Source organism: Pipra filicauda, unplaced genomic scaffold (assembly GCF_003945595.2).
Source record: "Pipra filicauda isolate LSUMZ 115617 unplaced genomic scaffold, ASM394559v2 scaffold310_size866816_pilon, whole genome shotgun sequence".
Taxonomy (NCBI): domain Eukaryota; kingdom Metazoa; phylum Chordata; class Aves; order Passeriformes; family Pipridae; genus Pipra; species Pipra filicauda.
Window position 1 is genome coordinate 765,830 of NW_024104433.1, and position 24,096 is coordinate 789,925.

General features: G+C 39.7%; 1 protein-coding gene across 1 annotated transcript in view; it reads left to right on the top strand.

Annotated features, from left to right (window-relative positions):
* LOC113988884 (very large A-kinase anchor protein) overlaps positions 1–24,096 on the top strand; it is an 85,015-nt gene that overhangs the window by 31,241 nt on the left and 29,678 nt on the right. Inside the window, exons 5-10 of the mRNA XM_027722873.2 lie at positions 9,323–13,760; positions 14,745–14,792; positions 15,135–15,250; positions 16,204–16,351; positions 22,376–22,515; positions 23,813–23,927. Coding sequence (XP_027578674.2) covers positions 9,323–13,760; positions 14,745–14,792; positions 15,135–15,250; positions 16,204–16,351; positions 22,376–22,515; positions 23,813–23,927 — 5,005 coding nt within the window. The remainder of the gene's footprint in view (positions 1–9,322; positions 13,761–14,744; positions 14,793–15,134; positions 15,251–16,203; positions 16,352–22,375; positions 22,516–23,812; positions 23,928–24,096) is intronic.

Consider the following 24,096-nt stretch of genomic DNA (forward strand, 5'->3'; position numbering starts at 1 on the left):
CCAAGCAAGCATAGAAAAATGTATGTTGCTAGTTTGGAGGCAAGAGTAAGCTGGCCAATGTATAGAATGAAGTTTTTCTGTGGAAAATGACTTTTTTAAAGTCGGAAAAAAGTTACAGCAAACATGAAACCAGTCTTTTTTCAAAAGTACAGTGTACATTCTGCCCTTTTTGACTCAGGGTACTAACAAGTTTGACAATCTCTGTGTAACTTTTGTTATGTTTTTCTCTGCCTGACCTCACAATGTGAACTGTTTTTCTGAAGCAAGTGGTGAACAGAAATTGAAATGACAATGCAAAAGTATAGGTTTGCACTCATTACCTTTTTAAAATGCTTGAATCAAGGATACCTCTTTTATTTCTTTTATGGGTTTGCTCTCTTTTAGTTTGTAAAAGTTAAAGGCATGTAGAGCAGTTTTTTCTTTTCAGTACTAGCTGGCTTCTTTACTAAATATTAACTGACTGGTATTCATTTAACAAAGTTAAACTGTAAAAGTGCTCCTGATTGCTGCTGGTTTGCCAGAGAGTCTTGTAGGAAGTACCAAGTAGTTGGAAGTGGGTACTGAAAGCACATGACTAATGATGAGAAAGGGGAAAATGTAGCACAAAGGAACAGGAAAGTGTGGATACCGTGAAGGGAAAGGATGGTGTGAACCTAATTGCTTGAAAATTGAGTCCTAAAAGACATATGAGACATACTAGTGAGCCATATAAAGTCAGAGGCACTATTGATTCCGTTGATTGTTATGTTAAACTGCAATTTTAGCATTTACTGTAGAAGCAGAATGAAGCAGAGGGCTTTACAAATCCTTAAGACCACTGCATTATTAATCTTACAACAGTTTCCTTGGCCATGAGGAACATGTAAATGAATTTGTTAATTCTAAGCTGCTGTGAAATATTACATTAGAGATTATCTGTGGTTAGCAAGGAGGTTGCAATAAGTGACAGAGGGATGTTGTTAGGTTGCATAATCCCCATTGGATTGTTAAAAAAAAAAATCCCAAACCAAACAACCTTTCAGATCTAAAATACCCACCAAATAGTCTCAGATGCCTCTATTCAGACAATCTTATTAACCTCTTATCCTTAAAACGGTATTTTACAAAATACAGGGAAATCAGACTGCTCTGACCTGTCAACTGAGGTTAATTTTAGCCTCACTGGGAGGCCTGGCACTTGGTAAAGATTCAAGTTTCCAGGCCTTGAGCCAAGGAAAGGGGAATTCATGAGCTCAGTCTGTGGAGTACATGTTTGTGAGGGACAAAATGTGTAGGTCACGTTATTCCTCCGTCACTCTGGCTGGTTGGCTCAGAGGTAATTTGTACCCTCAAGGCTTCTGCTCCTTTAATCTCCACAGTGGCAAGTGGTAAAGGAGCAGCAGAGAGGACAAAACCATGATAAATTTGGCGAAGTCTCTACAACAATTGCTGTGGACAGTAACATCATAGTTGCAGCACTGAAGGTGGGTGAGGAAAGTTGGGTTGGCTAAGTCTCCACTTACTGCATCCCTTAGTCTTATATTTCTTGAAGATTTCCTTGCCTTGAAGAAGCGAAGTGAAGCAAGCAGGAGCCTTGCAGTGCTCTGTAAAAGGTTAGTGATGGAGGGGTAAGGCCGGTAAAAGATAAAATACAGTTTTAAAGTAATGCTTATTTGGCTTTCAGTGGAAAGAAAAATGCAAAGGAAGGTATTTGCTACTAAGTGGAGAAAAATCTCTTACTTAGGTAAGATGGCAACTTCTGTGCAAAATAGTCCCCTGTGGCAGACTGGTAAGGGTAAAAGTGAAAAGTTCATGTTTAGTCTTAGCCTTTGCACTCCTTAATGATGTTAAAACCATACCTTTGACTGATGAAATAGCCCTGAATATAAAACTGTGGAAGAGTGGGGATGCACTTCACTTAATTTCTTATTGCTGAAAATTTACGAGAGAGACCAAGATTTCATAAAGTAGGTGACAAATATAAAACACGGATTTGCCCCTGTTATCTTTCTTTCCTATAATGTAAAATTCTTTCACTTACACATCACTAACGAGCAACAATTTGGCTTCAAAATTGAGACTGTTTCTCTAAGACTCCTGAGAATGGACTTTCTGCAGTACCTCCCTGTGAACCCCACAACTACAAGGATTTTCTAAGTGTAGGTAGAAGAGGGGAGGGAGTGATTTCTAAAGTAAGTGCTCAACCATCCTGTTTTTACCAGGAGCCAGGTAGTAGTAATAGTTTAGTGAGATCATTGCAAGCAGTTTAATTCAGAAGGGAGGTAGCCTTGAGAAACAAATTTCAATCTGTTGGCAGTTTTCCTATGCTATACATTACTGACCTTTGTGAGAGGATAGGGGGAGTTTATTTATTTTGAAGTCTAGTAAATCTGTTGCTACATATCTAACTGATGTATATTAGTATTAGCAATTAGTATTTCCCACCTTGGTACTGTCAAAATATCCTGCCCTTTTATTTTCCTCTGTTAGGAACACATCTGATAAAATCATTGGTGTTTACATAGTTCTGGTCAACAGGTCTGTTCCAGAGCTTGTCATTCTCCTTTGTGTTACTGGTCAGATGCAGGCTCGTGGTGATAAAGAAACCCAGCCCTTAATTTGTCTGATGGATTGTGTATTGTGGTTTTGACTCCCTCAGTAGCAGCAGTGTTCGTCTTTCCCTATAGATGCCTTTGGCAGAAAATCAAGAGCAAATGAGTGGAAATTAAATCACTTAATTCCAAGCAAGGTCATTCCTGAGGAACAGTGGGGAAGCTACTGCTCCTGCATTTGTTGAAGTCAAATCCATCTTGTGGTCAGAGCTGTGTCCTCTGTAATTGCCTACTCAGAACCTATTTTACATATGAGACCTGAACTTGTAAAACCATAAATGTCCATCCATCTTTGGAAGAGTGTTGGGTGACAACAGTAAGATGAAAAAAAGAACACTCTGTTGATTGCTTCCATTATAGTAATACCTGCAAAAAGGTCCCCATTGTGAAGACAAATATATGTGGTTATCTAGAGACAGGAGAGACAGGTGCTTCCCCTTGTGGTAAGAGGTTGCCTTGGTGGTGCCTCTGGGGAACCTCAGGACAGCTGTGAGTCCTGCTGCCTACAAGCACTACTGTTTGTAGTAATTAACTAGATCAGTTAATTTTGGTCTTAATTCCCTGATTCAGTGTGTACACAGACACTGGAAGCAGCACAAGGAGGAGTGGGAGACAGAGGTATACCCACCTTGGGGTAGGGAAATAGGGATGGAGAAGAGGGAGGCAGTAATTCATCTTTTGATGATTTTCTGGCTTCTGCCTTCAGAAATTGGCCATGGAAATACAGTGTTTTTGAGTTGCTGGTGCTCAGATGAAGTGGGAGTCACTGCAGAGAGTGACCTGCTTCTGCTTGAGAGGGGTATAAACTCTGTGGGTAGCTCCACCCTTCTAGGACTGCCAAATACAGCCCAAAATTGATTTAGAAGGCTCTCCTGAGGAAAGGGTCAGGGTTATCCTGCCCCTAATTCCATGGAGGAAAGCCTCCATCAGTGATTGCAGGGGTTTACCCCAACGCCCATGGAAGGATTTAGTGTTAGGTCTCTAAATCAGAGGGTTTCATTATTCAAAAATCTTTTCTTTCAGACACATCTCTATGCACACCTTGATTTGAACAAACTACTCTTTAACAGTACTCACAGACTTTCAGATTTTGATGAGAGCCCAAGCCTGTGTGAATTAACAGAGACCTTGTCAAGGCAGGTGCTGTGCTGAGACTTAGTGCCCCATTCCAGCAGTGGGGTGGTGAATCCCAGGGCTGTGCTGTGGGAGAAATGCAGGCCCAGAAGCATTTCTCTGCCTGCCAGAGAGGGTTACCTGCCCAGGGCTGGGATGTGGCCCAAAGGAAAGGTTCTAGTTGGCGCCAAAGCAAAGTTTTTTGCATTTCTGAAGAACGAAACTCCGTATTTTAAGAGTAATTCTTAACAGATGCGTGATACAAAGTCAAACTAAATTAATTAGGCTTAAAATTAATTCACTGGATTGTTTTTTTTCCACTGAACTTTTTCTTTTGTAGGATTGTTCAACTATGCAATGGATTCAATTGAGAGACTGTTTCTTAGAAACTGCATTTTACAGTGGGATTTTAAAGTTACAGAGCTACCTGCAGTGTAACTGTTCAGGACTTCTGGGCCCTTACTCATCAGTAGGAGCCTAATCCTCACACCTTCCTCTTTACTGTTGATAATCAAGAAGTACTACCCTAAAGGGCAAGGGGAAGGAAATCATTCCTTCCAAGGTCACAGAGACTGTGTTTACTTTTATTAAAATTGTCATTGGCTCTTAATTGTCCTTCTGGAACATTAGCTTTGAAATTTCCTGCAGAATCAACTGTGTGCAAATCACTTTGTTCAACCAAACTTTTGACCTTTTCAAATACACATTGTGAAGTCCCAGGACGCTGAGTATTTCAGACTGCAGATTTAAAGCATGAAGATGTCCCTTCTGGCAAAAAAAAATGTTTTCTTTCATCTAAGATGCATATAGCAACTGTTCAGTTAGCCCACAGTGTCTTGGTTTTCAGTATGTCTTTAATTTTTCCCATTTATGAATGTCTTACATGAGAGTAGAAACCAGCTGGCTGGCTAAGTTGGATTCCACTAGAAGATTTTTCAAAGTGACTTTAAGACAGGTGTTTCCAGACAAAGTACCTTAACATATTTTTAAAAAAGTTGTTAGTGGAATCCAGTGGAATAAAAGCTAAGTGGAGAAAAATTAAGATAAACAACGGCATAATTTAAAAATAGTCAGAGAGGGCAGACAGGAACCACAAGAGACACGCTGATGCAGATCAGTGGTTTTCAGCCTGTAGCCTGCAGATCTCTCTAGTAGCTACTTCTGTGGGGTCAGTGAGAAGAGACTGGGGGAGTCATGCACATCTATGCTTGTAAAAGCAGGAGAGTGGTGGACTGGGGAGAAGAAACCTGGAAGAGTGATGTATGAGTTAAAAATGGCCATTTCATGCACTGGGAGAGCCACTGTGACACTGCTGAGCCTGAGCTGCTGAGCCCAGAGCTGTGCAGTGGTGGTAGTTTAAGGATTGGTGGATGACATGTTGTGCAAGTGAAGCTGTGCTGCCTGGGACTGAGATGCTGTATCAGGCTTTATGGTCTTCCTACACCTTTCCGAAAATGGTGTAGGGTTCTCTACCATTACTGTATGGTACCAGTGTGAGGATTGGAGGGGTTGCCATCTTGGTGATGCACTTGGAAAAGATTCAAACAATGGATGCACTGAGATGAGGCATTGAAGGGGGTGTGTTTGGTCCTGCTTCAAGGCTTCAGAATCAACAAGACTCTTTTATAACTAATGCCACTTTTGGGCAAGTTACACAAGACGTCTGTCACATGAGATGTCAGAAGATGTTCCCCTCCCCTCCTTGAATTAGTCCCCCTTTAACTTTTTATATCTTTTTCGCAATAGAAGAAATGTCTACGAGCACCTACTTTTGACAAATGTAACATAACTCATGCTGACATCCTCTCTTGTTGCTGTCAAAGTCTTTTGTGAAACTGAATCAAGGCTTTATAGGGAATTGAATAGCTTCCTGTGAAGATGGGAAAGAAGGAATCTCCCAGTATTTTAAATACGTGACAGAATGCACACTGGGTTCTTTGTATATTCAGGCTTTCATCTGCATCCTCATGAGTTGGAAAAAAAATATTTGCAAAGAGTTTTTAAGGTAAGTTCTGAACTGACATATTCTTTTGGTAATCAGAAATAAAACAAGTCTCCAGTGACACTTTTAGAAGATCTTTTGTGACACAGCCTGTTTCTAAATGTGTCTCATATAGACTTACAGCTGAATTGCTGCTGCTGCCACTCAGGCACATGGGTTTTCATTTTTTAAATATCTTATTGTTGCATGGGGGTGTTCAGATTGAATGCACTTCTCTGCACTCTAAAAGTAAATGCATTAGAACTAAAAGGTCTGTTGGCAAAATTTTTGTAATAGGCTGAGCAGCAAATTCTTTACCAAAGGTCAGAGATCCTGAAGTTGTCATGTCTGTAGAGGAAAGGTTGGTTCCTTTTTAAAATAGCATTCACTGCAGAAACTCTTGGTAGAGGCAGGTCTGCAGGAAAGCAGGGCTGTGTTTTGGGAGGCACTGGCAGAGTCTGCAGGCTGAGGCTCCACAGCTGAAGCAGTGCTGTTGCCAGTGCTAGTCAGGACTGGGTTTAAGCTCTACAGGGCTTGGAGTCTTGCTCAGACTTCAAATTGATCAATCAGAGCAAAAAATTCCCTCAGAAGACAAACAAGAGAGCAAAAAGTATTGGGAGCAATGAGAAAGGTCTCCATGTAAGCAGAAACAAACTTCTGAGTATATTTTTTTTGTCTGACCATGTGTAATAGATGACATAATGATTTGGTGGGATCCATGGCTCAGATCAATGTAGATATAGAACCTAATCATGTTCTCCTTGGCAATCTTCTGTAAAATTTACCTGTTCATCCCATATCTTGATGCTTTGGAGTTAAGAATTGATGAGTTCACGAGAAAAATCTGAAGGGAAAGTGGGGTGTGAGAGACAAATGAAAGGACATGTTCCCAGTTTCTCTTGGAGCACTGCTTCTCCTCACATATTTTTACCTAACTTCTGGATTCTTCCCGCTGCATATCATACAAAATATCAACCATGACATGAAAGACAGTTAATTGTCATCAAGCCATTTATTCAAAGTCATGCCTTGGTTTTGGTGGAGATGAGTGTTTGGTATCCCTCAGTACCATTGATGTACTCACTTCAAACATGTCATAGCAGCTTACCTATTCAAGAATCTATAAAACTTTTTTTGTGAATATTGGTGCCAAACCTGTGTTTGTTCTCGTAAAGAAATTGTATCTGGATTCAGGACACTTGCAGACCAACTTTTGTTTTTGAGGTTGACCAAAGTATGGAAGAGCTGATGGATTTTGTAAAAGCTTAATAGTGATTATTTAAAGCAGGAAAGGTTACTTAGTAAGGTTAATTCTGAATAAGAGCATGATCAGGTCTTACATTCTTAAGACTTATTTTTAGTATGACTATGACTGATGCTGAGTGAGTGTAGTGCACTACCAAGCTCCACAGATCCTTACCCTGGCATTTTTAGGACCTCTGGAGCTTTAGAAAATATTTTCTAATGTGGAGGGAAGTTTTCTGTGAGAAAGTGGAAAATAATGATTTTTTTTTCCTCTACCATCCTTTATTCAATTGTGTTTTGTTCTTTTTCCACTCGGAAATGTATATGTTTCTTTGAAGGGATGTGAATCCTGAGAAGAGCCATTTTAAAAAATGGTGTGTGTGATGTTTAGTAGCTACCACTGTTGGTATCTCTGGAAACCAAACTGGTGGTATAGAAGACTAAAAGTAGGCATCTAACTTGGCAGGTGCTTGGGAGTTGTGCTATTTATACATGACTTTCCTGTTTCCTCTATAACTTAATATACCTGACTGACAAACCCTTTATTGAGATTCTGCTGTAGCCTTCATCAGAGATTACAATGAATTTAATCCCAATATAAACTTAATTTTCAAGTTCTCTCAAAGTCTGAATTCCCATATTCATGTATTTTAGCCTAATAATTAGCCTAAAAGTACCTCACAGCATAAAACATGCATATAAATGACCGTTTATATCTCTCTTTTAATGTTTATGAATATGAATAATTTCACTTTTAGTTCACTTGTACTCTTTGCATGTCCAAATACTGCACAAGGAGGAAGTTTACTTGTGATTTTAAATAGTATTAATTTCCCTCTTCAAAATAGAATTAATATTGAAGTAAGAATCTCGGCCTCCAAAATCTTGACAGAAAAGAGATTCTATTTTTAGATTTGTAAATCCGCTCTATTTTTATATTCTTCTGTATCTTTTGAGAGAATCCATCCAGACAAGATTTGAAGTTGCAGTTACTCAATGATACTCAAATGTTTCACTTTCTTTAGTAAATTTATTTTTTATTTGTCACCTCAATTATTTGTTCTCAACTCAAGAGCTGTAACAGCTTCTCAGCAAATGTGAACTAATGGGAAGGTGCAAAGAGCTTTTAAAAATGCTATTAAAATATTTTTTTCATATTGCATTGTTTTTATATTAGAAATCAAAATCTTAGCCAACACCTTTTTTGTTGTTGTTGTTGTTGTTTTCTCCAAGAGACTCTTCTGAAATGAGAATGACCATTTCCCAGGCAGGTGAATGGTTACTTCCAGGCACCAGGTTAGCAGATACAGGCCAGACTTTGAAAAGGTTTCTTCTTAGGGGGAGGCTGACTGGAGTTTAGGCACAGTCTGAGCATCTACTTTGTCCTGAGGTAGAGAATGAAAAAGCTGACAGTGACTGATTTTTACAAGAATTCTTTAGCAGACCAAAAAATAGGGGGAAAAGAGAGAAGCATTAGAAAGAAAGGTAACTGTGATGTCTGCTAGTTTTAAGAAAGAGGAAAAACTGGTTCTTCAGAAAATTGGAGGTGACAGGCTCTGAATTTATTCTTGGTATTATCACAAAGAGCAGTGAGGGATCAGGGTCACAGTTCTTCCATGGCAGTTCTTTTATTTCTTAGTTTTTGCATTCGGTGTTTTTTACTGCAAATTTAAGACTAATGGATGTCTAGATCTACCAATTCCTGGTTACATTTCTAGACTTCTCATTTTGGTATTCCTTTCAACATTCAGTCTTCATTGTTACCTGATCTCCATTCACTCTATTTCCTTATTACCTGTGGTTCAAAAAAGCACCCGCTGTTGTGTATTTTATTTTTTCCCTACATTTTTTGTTTCTCCTCATTCTGTTTCTTAACACTATGTTGAGAACTTGGGTAAAAATTTAAATTTCAGTTCCATATTTTAGTGAACATTAGTGTAGTGCATTTTCTTCTGTTTCAATGTACAGGCCAGCTTTAGTAGGATAGAACAGCTTCACAAAAGTGTGCTTATTTCTGTCACTGTAAATGTTGACCTGTGACATTTGAAAGTGGTAACTCTGTTGTCTGGTAGAAAACAAATGAGGGAAGTTGGTTATAGCAACATCTACTCTTTGCTTTTAGTTTAAGTTGGCTTTTCAGTAAAAGGTGTTTATGTATAATTTGTCCTACAAACCCATATTTAGCAAGAGCAGAAGAAGGAGTAAAAACAGCGTTGTGTGCAATCTACAATTTGTGCCAACCTGTGCGGGTAAACAGTACTGTTTTTATGTAATCTACAGTTTAAGATAAGTTTAAGTTTGTATATATAATCTACAGCTTGTGTTAACCTTTATTATCATGCAGCTGTTTAGATTGTCTGTCCTGTGCTGACAGTGGTGATCCTTGTTACAGGCAGACGCGACGGAAGGCAGAAGCACCCGCGATCACTTATGCAACGTATCGAGGTTCTGCAAGGATCAGGCAGCTGCTGAGGAGTCAATCAGAAACTACTGGGAGAGGAGGAGAAAATCCTGAGAATAGAAATGTTTCAATGGTCAAAGAAAATGGAGAAATCCAAAGAACTCCCTCTCTGAAATCAGGAGGAGATGAGGGTGAAGATCACCAAGGTGATGCCGTATTAAATCCTTCTGCGGTTAGAGGGGGAAGCAAACAGTCTGGTAAAGCTCGGCATTGGTTGGGTAGAAGTAAACGTGAAGTAACTGCAAAGGCCACAACTTCATCCACTGAATCCTGTCATGAGCCAGACTTGAGACATGAACGTGCTTTAGCTGCAGCAAAAGTTAAAAGGACGTATTCACTAGATTCATTATTGTCATTTAGCAGTAGAAACGGTGAGATCCCGACCAGTTCCACTTCCCGGGTTACTCCTTCCCTCAAAGTGAGTTCTGCAAATGATTTGACTGGAAAAGAAGATGGACTGCCAGGAGAAGCAGAAGCTCTGTTTCAGACAAACAAAAATGACACTTTTAACTTTGATAAAGAAAACAATTGTAGTAAAGCAGCTAATAATAAGGAGTCCCCGAAAGAAATACAGGATGATTGTTTACATTCACCCAAGTCAATAAGTAAGACATTTAATGAAGAACTACAGGTGAGTAAGGGAGGATTTTGCTGTAATCATCAAATGGAGAATCACTCTGAGCAATTGCTGGGTGTCCAGGTGCTTCATTTCAGTACCACTACATTTCAGCAGGAAGCAGATCAGCAAACTGGTAGTGCAAACAAAGACAGTGATCCAAGCAGAAGTGATACACAGAAAATTGTGGCAACTGTAGAAAGAGAGCAAAATCCACAGGACTTTCCTGCTACTGTTCTTTTACCTTTTAATGAACAAATACCCCCTTCACTTAGCATGGAATCCAACGGAGAAAAGTGCATGGCCACGGGTGATCTAAGGACTTCAGTGTCATCTATTGGACATGATGAAGGCAGAGTCATGGGCAGGGAGACTTGTAAAGAACTGAGTGACTTAGGGAAACCAGTGTATGTACAAAATGGTCACAAGTTAATCCGTGTGGAGAATTCCAAGGATACTACCACACAGCACACTGGTTTACCTTGTCTAGAAACTGAGGGAGTGGAAACAATGAAGGTTTTGTCTGAGGTTGCAGTGGAAAAGGTTGCCAATGTATCACCATGCCTATGTGCGTGCCACAATGTGAAATCTGATTTGGATGAGATGACAGCACCCTGCTCTGTAACTTCCAAGTCTTCTGTTGAAACTGGAGGCTGTTGCTCAGCTCCCCTTCATCTGAGCTGCAAGTTCAAAAATAAAACTATGGGGAAAAAAGAAATCATCTTGAAAGATGCCGGAGAGACGCTTTCTTATCCTGGTCTTGAATATGAGAAGAGCAAATCCTTTGAGACTGTAGATATGAGTCTCTCAAAAAACTCTATTCCTCTTCACAACCATGGTCCTGTTGCTCTTGAAAGTGTTCGAGACACTCCTGCCAAGACAGTGACACTCGCAGAAGATAACACTGCACCTCACCCTTTAATCAATCATACTCCTGCTACTTCTAAAACCAATAAGACTGGTATGACTGGGGCTGATCTTATTACTTCTGGGTGTGAAGATTGCAACTCAGAACTTACAGCCCATATTTCTAAGTCAGAAGAAAAAAATCTAGCAGTTTCTCATTCTACCTTGAGACATGAAGGAAAACCTGTGACCAACCACTCTGCTTTCACCTGTGAAAAAGATGATGTAGGCATCACTTTTGAATCTCCACCTGTTCATGAAAATAGGTGTATTAATTTTTCTTCCAAGAAGGAAAACAGCAAGGAGCCTAGGATATCACCCACAGTACTTGATTCTTCATCTGACAACCAAGGAAAAATGCTGCCTTCTGCCACTAACTCTGAAAATGACCAGATTACTGCTTCTGAACAGGACAGCTTTATTTTTCCAGCTGCAGAGTCTAGGAGAATAATCCCTGAGGACAGAATGAACGAGGGGACACCTTGCTCAGGAGACTCGAGAGCTTTGTGCCCAGTTGGTTCTCTAGAATGTGAGATTATTCCACCTATGCTTGATAGCTCTGCTGATGGAGTAAATGTAGAGGGTGTTTGCATCCCCAGGCCCACTTCAGCTTCTCTGAGATCCAGAGAGGCCTCCAACCTTTCTGTTTCTGCCTTGAAGATGTCGGGTGTTGCTCAGGGGAACAGTAACTCTTCCAGTCACAGAGCTCATGATGGGGCAGAGGAGGCCTTCACACAACAGGCTGACAGTAGTGTGTTGGCAGAGGCAATGCCATCACCCATCCGTCCTTTGAAATCTTTGGAAACAGCATCCGAATCAGCCCATGCTGGGACTGTGTGCAGGAATGCTGTGGGACAGGTGATCCTTGGTGACTGGGCTTCTGCTTTCTCAGAAACCCCTCCTGTGACAGGTGGTCAAACAGATGCTGCACCTGCAGAGTCAGATGGGCTTTGTTCTGAGGGGCAGTGGGAAGATCCCAGTGTGAAGGGGCAAGAACAGGCTGCATTCCAAGATGCTGCTGTTTTGTTTAGGAAAGCTGAAGAAATTGTGGATTTGGTTTTACATTTGGCTACGGAGGAAATAATAGCAAAACAAGCCTTTGGTGTCTACCAGCCTTGTGGTAGCAAGGATAGTTTAGTAAACAGGGATATTCTAAGTTATCAGAATGCTGAAACTGTACAGCTGGAAGCAGAAGAAATCCAGTCAGCTGTGCAGTCATTAAAAGATTTTAATGAGAGCAGTGTAGGAGCCTCATCTTCATTTACAGGAAATGAAAGAGTGGATACAAATAATCAAGATGAAAAGATACTCTCTTGCATCCCTTATAAAATTGACCTACATAGTGCACTAGCATTAAAAGCAAAAGAAACAGTTGAGGAGGTCATTAACTCAGCCATACAAAAACTGGCATCCAGTCAGTGGCAAGGCACGGAGAGTAAAAGGCCTTCTGGAAAGGTTGAATCTAAACCTGAGGCTGAAATGCCAAAGACTTTAAATGTGGACACAAAGTTTCCTGCCAAAACACAGGAACCAAGAGAGGTGAAGGAAACTTGGGGTGTAACTGTAAACTGTGAAAAGGCAGATTGCTCAGGTCCTCCTTTCCTTCCGAATAGTGTGGCAAATGGCACAGATTGGCCCCAAAGAGATGAAAAGATACCAAATAATGCCATTACTCGTCAAGCAAATGGATTTCTTCCCACTGGCAGTTTAGCAAGACCAGAATCAGATACAGACACACAGTTCATTGTACCTGAATTGTCTGTTCCTGGAGAGAACAGTGAAGGGAAGCAGTGCTTCAGCACAGCCTTTGCCCAAAATAATGAGAATCTGAAGCAGGCAAAAACGAGTGATCAGGACATGGAGAGAAATGACCAGCGTGAAAAAACCAGTCTGGACTGCAGTGATGAAATGAAGGAACCAACAGAACTTTTGGCCTCTTCTCCACTAATTGAACAGTGGGAAAACAGTTCTTTTACTATCATTTTTGAAGGTGCTCTTCAGACTGAGAACAAATCCGTCTCAACTGATGATGTGCAGACCAGATCTCTCCCTTCTTCTGGTTTGCCCTCAGACAATGTGGATCATCTAACGTGCCAAAGGGCGAAGCATGAGCACGAGTCAGCCTGTCCCTGTGGGCAGGACAACAAGCTGAATGCAGCCACAGATGGCTGTGGCTCGGAGTCGTTCCTGAGTGTGGAGGCCAAGCGCTACAGGGTGTATCCTTTCTCCTTGTCTCCCATCTATGAAGACGACAGCTCCCAGGAGGACTTGCCTTCCACAGACGTGTCCCCGGAAAGCCGTCCTGGTGGAATATCCAAAGATAACACCGATCATGCTTCCGTGCTTTCCCTTCTCCAGTCAGTCTCTGAGCGCTTGCAGTTCACTACTCGGTTCAGTGAGGAAGAGGAGGAGGAGGAGGATGGAGTGGAGGAGGAAGAATCATCATATGAGGAAAATATACTTGATGCTGAGGGAGAAGAGGACTGTCTTTCCAGCCAGTGGAGAGAGAATTTAAAAACAACCCTTCAATCAAACGACCAGAATGGATCTTTGCTTCCTGAACAATCGTTTCTTCTTTCAAAAGAGCATCTTGACTCACAGGAGCAACCAGAACAGTTTCCAGATGTGGCTTCTCCCAGTCAAACACCTTGTAAATCAGTTCCAGAGAAAGCTGATGATGCTTTAACACATCCTCCTACAAGTGTGTACTACCAGTACTTGAAATCTGCCAGCAATTCTTCTTCTGAGAAGGGGACCAGGTTTGGAAGCATTCTCCAGGATATGCTGCAGCCAAAAGTTCACTGGTCTCAAGACAACACCGTGCCAAAACTGGGAGAATTGTCAGCGGTAAGATGTCACATCACATAAAATTTATAATCAAAATGATTAGCCCAGATTCAAAATTGCCCTATTCTCCTTGCTCCCTTTTAATTAAGATTAATTATTTTATCATAAAGGTAATCAAAAAGTAATTCTTTAGTCAAAAGTAATTAGGCTGTTTCATAGTTTTTAAAAAAAAAAGTCTTCTGATAATATAATTTTAAAAACATAGTGTTCTTGGTTCAGCACGCAGATGAAAGTGGCTTAATTGTAAAACAGAATATGTGAACAGAAAATATAACTGGAAAATATGCATAATAGCAACTTTCTGTAATAACATAATGCAGACTTGTCTATGTTAAGGGCATTTCAACCTGAAGATAATGAAACTGCCTTTTGTATGAAAATTGTTCTTTTATTTCTTTCACTTCTGAGATTGATAGAGCTGTCTTGTCCAAAAAAGATACAAATATCTGCTTCCTGGGCTGCTTGATTGTTTCATCACAGTGTCTTCTACAAATTATAGCTCAGTTAGCAAGTAAGTAATATAGCTGCTTCCATAGATTAAAATTTCTTTTTTGGTTTACTTAAAGTACTGGCAAATGAGAGTATGGAAACAGTTCTTCCAATACTTAGAATTTGACAGTGCCACATAGGCCAAATATGTAACTGAAGGAGTCTTTCCATAATGTTGGGGATACTTCAGTCTGTGTTAGAGCTGTCTTCTGGGTTTTTTCCACTGGTAAGAAATGCAGTTGATTGTGTGCTGAGAAAGAGTAATACATTTGTAAAGGTTATAATAGTAGTTTTTCCTTTCTAGCACATGTCACTTTCTGCTGATTGATTCTGTTTAAACTATTGACACCAGCTCTGAATGGCAGTGGAAAAGGTCTTGGTTGTTTCTGTTAGGGAGAGTTGTGTACTTGTGTAGGAATAGTGGACCCGGAATGATCTACCTGTGCTTTGTGTTGTAGGTGTTAATAGTTGTTTGCCATGTCCTTTTAATTTCAGAACCTCATTGACAGGGCAAGTCTCAAATACAATCCAAGACCAGGAAAGGTAAGCAGAATTTGCCATGTAAGTCAATATGATACATGGAATAATTTGTTATACCAAAGCTTTTGAATGGAAGGCATCTGAAGTTATTAGTCTAGTTTTATGTGTTTTTATGTATTACTTGCATATGTTTGGACATGCTAATAATGAGAATATATTATTAAAAATCCTGCCACTAGTCATTTTACTGTGTTCCTCAGCAGCTGTTGTTTTCATTCAGTAGAGTGTTTCATAAAAGAAGAAAATGTGTAGCCTTCCAGTTGAGTGGGCACAAATTGCAAGCAAAAAATAACCGTCTCTACTCTTATGTTGAAGTGGGCCCTCATTCATTGTATATTGTTTCAGATTGTTATTTATGATACTTATGGCAACAAAAGTAAACAAGAAGTTCATTCTGATGTGCCAGATACCTCATCGTGGAACTTTCCCATTGGAACATTACTTAGGATAATTAGAGGATGGTAAGAAATCCAGGTCATATTTAAATAGAGCCTTTCCTAAAGACTTGCATATGCATTTCTCTTGTATTTTTATTTCTTTCATTTATGGCACACATCCGATCTGCAAGAGCGTCTTTTTCTTTCTTTATAATTAGACTGATACCAATGAAAAAAAGCATGAAACAAGGCTTCAAATGCTGCAGTACAAAAAAAATAAAAAATATTGTTTCTCCTGGGAGCTAGCTTCAAACAGAAAGTTTCTAATAGAGCCACAAGTAAGTTTAGAGTTCTTGCCTGAAGTGCTGAGGCAGTGCAGCCATAATCATGACCAGAAGCATGTGTATGCCAAAGAAATTCTTTTTTTTTTTACAGCTCAGTTTCATTATACAGTAGCTGCTGCAAAAGGACCATAAAATAAGCATTCTCAGTGCTGGGTTGAATGTAACATTTAGAGGAATGTGGATATATATGAGTACCTTTAAATTTGCAAGTGTTTCTATATTTGCTTTGGGAAGCTGGGGCTGGGGCTGTGTCAGTGGTTGCAGTGAATGTTTCTGGCTGTCAGCCATGGTAACAATGCATGTCACATTTATGCAGTTTTGAGGCAGCCTTGTATGGGTTTGCATACATTGCTTTCACATCCTAAGAAATGCTGAATGCCATTAGTAGTGTGTTTCTGCCTTGCATAGTGCCTGCCTGAACATGACGTGTTTTGATGTGACAGTTAATATATTTGTTCTGGTAAAATAAGGCTGTTTATTCACATTGTGGCTTAGCTGTGTTTTTATACGGTTAATATTTTAAGTTATGTTATAGAACTCTGTGTTTTACTTTTCCACACTGAAGTGAATGTAACTGTTCAGGGACAGTTGCCTTGATTAGAAGAGCTTATTAGTGGACTTTTCATCAGATGTGCTCTGTAAGGACAGTCTCACCTAACAGCAGCAACTCAGTTCATGATATTGTTATTACAGTTGGATCTTTTATGAGAAACCAAAGTTCCAGGGTCGAAAATATGTCCTAGAAGAAGGAGAGGCTGTGCTGGATCACCTTTGGGATCTCCCAGGCGTGAAACATCATCGAAGAAACCTCACAGTTGGTTCAATCAAACATGTAACAAAGGTACAGACTTCCTTAATAATATGCTCACACACAGAATTGCTTTGTTGGGAATAGTGGTGTATTGCTAGCAGTGGACAATGTGTGTATAGTGTTTCTGACAATTCATATTTGCTATGAATCACTTTTTTCGCCTTCAAGATAGACTCTAGGGCTCATGCTGTGCTAAATTTCCCTTTCTTCCTGAGTTAGTGAGCAGATTGTTTGTGTTTCTTTACCACCACCTTCACGGGACACAGTGACTCCCCTCCTTTTAGATGTTTACCTGTCCAGTTATTCAAAATTAAATGAAATCATTTCAAAGATTTATCATAAGCTTAAGCTGGCTAATGTGTCTATGTGGCTTCTGTTTCACAAGTTAGGGGTTGGGTTTCTAATCCCATTTGTACATTGTAGCCTCCAGAAATTACTGTTGTTCCCTCTACAGCTTTGTGCTGTCTGTAGGGTTTCCACGTGGACAAGTGGTACACCTACAACATGTGGCTCTGCCTACAGCCAGAAGTTTAAAAGGCTTTCTGTTGAAAAGATAAGAATCAAATGTCTAAACCCAAAAATAATGTGCCCATTGTTATTCAGTGAATGAGGAATATATTTACCAGATCTTGTGACTTAAGAAGACTTAGTGCTCTCCTTGTTTAGTGTAACATTCCAGTTATTCACAGGGCAATGGCCCTTACTGTGAGTGAATTATCATTTGTATCACAATGTGAAAGGTTTTCAGTAAAGTGGTTTCTCTGTTCTCTGCTGGAATAGAGCTCATTTTAAAATTGATAACCTTTTTGTCATCAGTACAGGGGCATAATGTCATAACAATTAGAAATACTTTTTCCTTCTCTTCAAGCACTTAACAATAAATAAGCTCAAAAGAAGCTGGCTGAAGGCAGGAATAATGAAGTTAACATTTCTTTGAGCTAAACAGATTAAAAGCCTTTGACTAATATGTAATAGCAATATTGATCAGTGGAATTGCTGTGGAAGGCAACTAAATAAATAAAGGAATTCCACAGTAATGTGTAGAACTGTGGTGTGAATCCAAGGGAAGCCGGATGTGTTTTGGGCATGAAAGAAAACTCTTGAATAGCAAAGATACTGTGTTTAGCTTCATCATGCTTGATAAAAATCTTTGTAGCACAGCTAAATAGGTTTGACCTTTGTTCTTCTTCCAGTATATGGTTCATTTATATGGAACACAGATGGAAAGCTTTGTTACAGTGCACTAGTTCAGTAATCAACATTTTTCTTGTGTAACTTAAAGCTCTAGCAGGTATGGTTGGTTAGGAGGGCTTTTGCTGCTAATCCATGGAGCTAGAGGTGTGTGGAGCTCACTAAGTCAGGTTTTGTCTTCTAAACCTTGATTTGTGAAAGCATCCCTCTTTTTTAGGTTGTGGAAGTACTTTCAGAAGGTAGTTTACCAAAATGCTACCTTATTTTTATTTTTTTTTTTAAATATAGGCATTGCTTTTATTTGACAAGTGGCTGTTTCTTTTTCAGGCGGCTCGTGTGTGTGTGTGTGTGTGTGTGTGTGTGTGTGTGTGTGTGTGTGATCTGCAGGGTCACATGTTTTACTGTCATTCTCTTTGTCACAGGCTGGGTGGCTCAGTGCATTTTCTCCTGACTAGTTTGGCCACACTGGCTCTGTGTGCAGGTTTTCTGGCTTGTCTCCTAAATCGCAAGTGGCTTTTTATGGTGCTTCTTTAATGGCTGCTCAGATGCCTTGAGTTATCAGATGTGAACAATGGCTAAATATTTGAGAAGAAAATGGCTTGCCAAGAAGAGAAAAACAGACTTTTACTAAAGAAGCTGTAGGAGGTACATTTAATATTATTTTTAATTTTTTTTTTGCTAGCAGATTGGCTGAAAAACAGTCTGTCAGTGGCTTTGTGCCCTTGATTTGGCTTCAAGCCTCCACAAAAAAGCAAAGATTCTGTTAGCTTTGTGGTTAGTAACTGTGGATAAGCATTAGGTGTGTCCGTGTGTATTTAATTTCAAGGAACTTGTGGGGAGGAGGTTCCAAAGAAACAGATTGTGCAATCAGTAAAATGAAGACCCATCTGAAGTAATGTGGAGACTGAGTTCCACCAAGGAAGTCAGCATGAGCCTAGGCCAGCAAAGTCTGCCTGGACACACAGGTTCAATGCAGCTCCTGCAGCACAGTCTGTTTAGCAAAGTCAGTTCTCTGGCCCACTGCAAATGCAATTGGAGGGCTTTTTCCATCTGTTTCTGGAAGCCCAGAGAGGATAACTAAATGTTATTTTCCCAAAAACGAGCTAAGAAATGTTCTTGACCTTACCATTCTGGAATAATCTTGTCAACCGATGTTTTGCAAGATGACAGGAGATCTGAAACAGCAGTTTATAATCACTGTCTGCAAGATGGTTAGGCAGGGAATAACTGGATTCCTTATGGATTCTCCTTAAGCAAAGCTCTTTGTAATGGGTTTGTTCACAGTATTATATGTAGAGTGTGTCTTTCTTTCGTTCGTGTGGTTTGCTAGGTGAAAAGAAGTTAATAATTTAAGCAGGAACTACTTTAGTCAGATGCCGTAGGAAAACACCCAGTAGCTTCAGCTTGTCTCACTTTCTAGTTGGTATTTACAGGACAGTAATCATTAATTCCCTTAGTATTATTCTATTTTACTACCAGCTGTGTTGAATCCTGTAGTTTGGTTTGGTGGTGATGGGTGGTAGCAAGAGTGATACAAAGCTGGAGCACTGGGAGCAAGAATTATGAATGGGTAAAAAAGCCTGGAGGACCAACAGAGAGTAATATTTAACAAAAAAGAAATCTGCAGAAGCTGATGTGTCCTGAGGACAAACCATGTGTCAAAAGTAAGATGCGTGTCTAGACTGTATTAAAAAGCAATCATGTGAATATCAAAACTAAGTAAGCCTGGTTTTCAATAGACCCATCTCTCCTCCTTGTTGTGGTGTTTTTGCTTAAGGAGCCAGACTTTGGTCATTCTTCGTCCTGTTGTTGGCATAAAAAACTACACCAGTTAAACAGGCTATTTTGATCACTTTAGTCACCACAGCTTGGAGGTCCAAGGAGAGCAGCTCACAGTGCTGAATTTATTTGGGCCTGATGGTGCTGGTAGGGCTGGAACCCTGGATCCAGCCAAGACTGTCACTGCTGGCAGAGCTCTTGGTCAGACCAGAAAAATGTCAGAGACGCCACCAAAGAGTAACTTTTCCTGCTGAGGTCTTAAGGGTGCTCTTAACCCTGTTCAGAAGAAGCCTTCACCTTTCTGCTAAGGGCCATGTTGGTCTTTTGGAAGTGTCCTCTGTGAGCTAATGTGGGTATTCCCTCTACTTTTGTAAATACCTCAGCTCCTTAGGGACCATGAGGGACGCACAGGCACTCCAGGATGATTATGTGAAGGTAGGAGGAGAATACCACAGAATAAAGGAAGGCAGAGTGGGATGCCTGCAGGCTGTGAGCTACCTAAGCATTTGCGGGTTGTGTGTTATCATTGGAAATGAGCACAGCTACCTAATCTGGTTGCTGTGCTTTTTACTGTGTTTTTGCCCAATGTGTCAGTGGGATAGTGAGTTTTGGCTGCTTGTGATGGGGGTGGCAAGGCTATATGGGGGGCAGGTATAGCAGGGGAAAACTTTCCAGATTTGAATCTGGCCCGAAACATTGTGGTGGTAGTTTTGCATGATAATAGTTTTGCATGTGGGTATCTCATTCCAAAATCTTGACGCCTTGCAGATGAAAGGGCTTTGGACTGAAGGATCTAGTTTTCAATCTGAATGCTGTCATATTTGTGTGGTTTTCATTTTGTTTCTGAAGATGGTGGCTTTATTAGGAACGTTAAAGAAGCCTCTGAAAGTAATGATGCCTATTAAATGTGCTCAGGCAAATATGAACATGCTAAGGCAAATATTTACCCAGCTAAGGTTTGCATGCTTGAATTGTATAAACTAATGGCATAGTATTTGAGCATACATGTGCAAATACATAGTGTTCATCCCACACACTAATAATAGATGTTACCATTTTCTGCAGTCTGTGCATTAATATAGGGGAATTGAACTCATTATTTAGGGCAAAACACGTATTTGCGACTTTAAAAAATGTACTTAGAACATATGATGTGCTTCTTGCTCAAACATGTTACTACCTTTAAAAATAGATATTTGAATTGGTTTTGATGAAAACCTCAGTTTACTGTGTGAAAAACTCAGTATACACTTCATGAAAGAAGCTTCTGGACTTAATCTAGTACACACAAAAATACCATCACAGCGAATAGAGGGGTTTTTATGACTGTCAAAATCTGGCTGGAGAGAGATGGTGATAAATAGGAGAGATGTAATTATGAGTGCTTGTGCTTTACCTACCCTGCTACATTTGTCATCTCTTGAGCTGGAGCTTCAGGAGCTTCAGAGTCAGGAGAGCAGACTTGAAAAGAGAATACAGACTGGCTTTTTCCAGTCTTAAATGAAAAACAAAAACAAAAGCTTCCTACTGAATTAAAATTGAACATCCTCCATCTCATATTCTGTCTGAGCCTGCAGGCAGATACTTTATTTTGCTACTTGTCTCGTCTTGTAGGTACTTTGTTTCAGAATTTATCTGAAACCATTAAGAGTGTTCCTTGGGGAATTCTTATAGATGCAGCTTCTGATTTTCTGTATCAAGCTTTATTGTTGGATTCACAGATTTCAGCCTTATCACATATCAGATATTATTAGGAAAAACCCCACAAACTTCAGCTATTTCTCAAAAGGGATTTAGTAAGATGCATATACATGTGAAAACTGTGGGGAGATTATTTTTACTTTTTTTAAACTTGCCTTGCATTACACTTAGAATTGAGTTCCTTAGCACTTTGCCATAAAGTAGCATTGAAAGTCTTTTTTCCTAGTTTTTCTGGTTTTGCTCATCTGAAAAGAAAAATTCTGGTATTGCAGTTTTTGCTCTAAAAACAAATAGCATGCATTGTTTGCAGGGTACAATACAGAGGAAATGTTGATTGTGCATGAGGGAGAGTTGCCAAAATAGTATACTGTGTTCCTTCAGGTCTCATGAGGAAAGTGAAATAACATCCTGAAGTGCATCAATTATAATTGCCACACTTATTGCTGACAGTTAAAGAACTGCTGAAAAACACTAATAAAGAGGCAGTGGGATGTTACTCCATGAACATCCCACTCAAAACCTGTGTGAAAAAAGAGCTTTAAGAGCTTTTGTGCCCTGGTGCTGAGTTTCTCTGCAGGCTTTTGTGTTTTACAAGTTCCTTGTTGATTCGTTATGTATTTGAGTGCTGGGGAAGAAAGTATTGGCAATACATTTTATATAAATATTACTAAATGAGGATGGCTCAATAAAACCCCTGCAAATTCTAGAGAAGATCATGTATTCAACAAGTTATTCTCCAGTGTGGGATCTCTCAGTAGTAAACCTTCAGTATGGTAATAGAGGTTGTTGCTTTGTGTAACAGGAAAATTCTTAAAGTGTCTGTTAAAATTGATGGTTTTTAACAGTGATCTTTTCCTTTCTTTGTCTAAAATGCTGTAGATTTATTTAGCATGTCAGAAAATTGAACTCATTTGGCTTTATACCATGGTTGGATTCATTACAGAACTTAATTGTCATAGAGGGAGAGAGGTGGGAATGTAGTAGACATTTCTAGAAAGTTTTAGTTATGTGTGCATCATGTGTATCTTATATGTGTGTTATGGAAGCACTGTCTTTTTTTTTTTTTTTTAAAAAGTCAGTATTATAATACTGTCAGATCCTTTACTTGGAGAGTATTTAAACTGACCTTTTTGAAAGTAGCCTGACAGGAATAAATGCGTAGTTCTTCAAAAGTTACTGGGAGATGGAAATTTACTTCCCATAGCTTTTCTAAAAATTCCAGTCTCCATTTTTAAAAAAACTAAAACCCTTCCATCATATGAAGGCTGGAGTTATGTTAGAAGGGTGAGAAGACAGAGGGAAGAAAATAAGGAAGCATTCCCAGTTCTTCAGGGACAGACTGTGGATATCCACACAGCCTTACCCTTTGATTTGTTTCCACAGGATTGTGCTGTTCCAGAGGTGGAGTTCTGCCTGGCAGCTGGAATTACAGAGGGACTTCCTATCTGCATACAGGGTGCAATTCCCAATTTAGAAGAGCTGGATGTTGAGAAACACCCTTACGTAAGGATCAAGTCAGGAGTGTGAGTACTGAGCCTTTCTAAGGGCGTTTTGCCAGCAGGTAGAGGAGTAACATCATGGGATGAAAGTCAGTCAGAAGTCTGAACAATATTTAGGGGGTTTTTGCTACAAATCAGTTAACATACAGCAGATATTCCCAGCTCTGCACTTCAGCACTGTGCTCTATGGGCTCCTAGTAGTGGAACCAAATTTTTGAAGGCATTTTTCCTAGTTGCTGGCAGAAGTTGTCTGTAATTCAGTTTTTGAGTAGCTTTATAAATAGAAGCAACTCAGCTTTTGGTTCATTGGAGAATAGATACTGTCTCCCTAGTCACCCACCCTGTTATAACACTGTGGCTGAATACCAGAAAATGACTATTACATCACCCAAGCATTTCTCAAGCTGCAGCCATATCCTGACATTCTGGAGAGAGGTGATGCAATATGAAACAGGCCCCTTGGTAGCCCAGCACTTCCTGTATTGAGCAGAATAGGCTCTTTCCTGGGTAAGTGGCCAACACTTCACAGTTCCTGAAGTTTGGGAGTTCTGTGTCTCTTCTCATAAATCATTGCAGAATGACATTAGTTCTATTAAAAGTTTTGAGTTTGCCTTTCCACATGAGCCAAGTCGTCCTTCCCACAATCTTACAATATGTCTGTGAGGCTTGAGGTGGTGAAGGAATTAAAAACAGTCTTGTTTTAGTTCTGAGCAGACTTAGTATAACTTTTAACTGCTTATGATCTGTGTAGCTTTAAGAAAATCACTCTCATGTGGCTCAATGCCTCTTGCTCCATTCCTTATTTGGTCTCCTAAGCCTGTGTCAAACTTCTACATTCAGCTTTCTTTTCCATGTAAAACAGTCTGAAGGAGTCTCAGCATTTTTAATCTTCGTGTCAAAATTACAATAGCTTTACAAAGAAGTGATGTAAATCATCATAATTTAATTAATTCCAGTGAAAAAAATGAAGTGGTATTGATGTTAGAAGCCTTTTAGTTCATAAGGTGAAAATTCAATTCTCATCCTCAGTGCTGACTTTTTTTTGTATACTCATAATATACCAAAATGGCTTTTTGAAGTGAGTGAACAAATTGGTAATTTTCTTCTCTTTCATTTATATTTAGCTTGGACTGAGAGAAACTATCTGAGATTTTCTTAGCAGTGATGTTGCCAGTGTATTCAACTACAGCTTTGTTTTGATGTGCTGCCACTATCTAAAACAGTATCTAGCTCTTATGAGTACAAAAAGGAAAATAATTTTAGTAAAATCTTTGTCATCTAATTAATGAGATTAATGAGTCATTTATCCTGACTGTTATAGATGGCTTGCTTACTCAGACTTTAATTACAAGGGAGAGATGATGGTTTTGGAAGAATGCGATTCACCGTCCGAAATTCCGTCAGCAGATGTAAAATCCCTGCGTCCCTTAAAAATGGTGAGGACTTCACAAATTCCTGATAACTGTGTGCCTTCTTTTTCTTACTGTTGCTTCCCCAATGGTTTTGACCCAAATATAACTTGGGTTCTAATGTTCCTCTTTTCTGGGAATGGAAGACCAGAAAGGAGTGTAATATTCTTCTGACCACAGACTGCACAAAAATCTT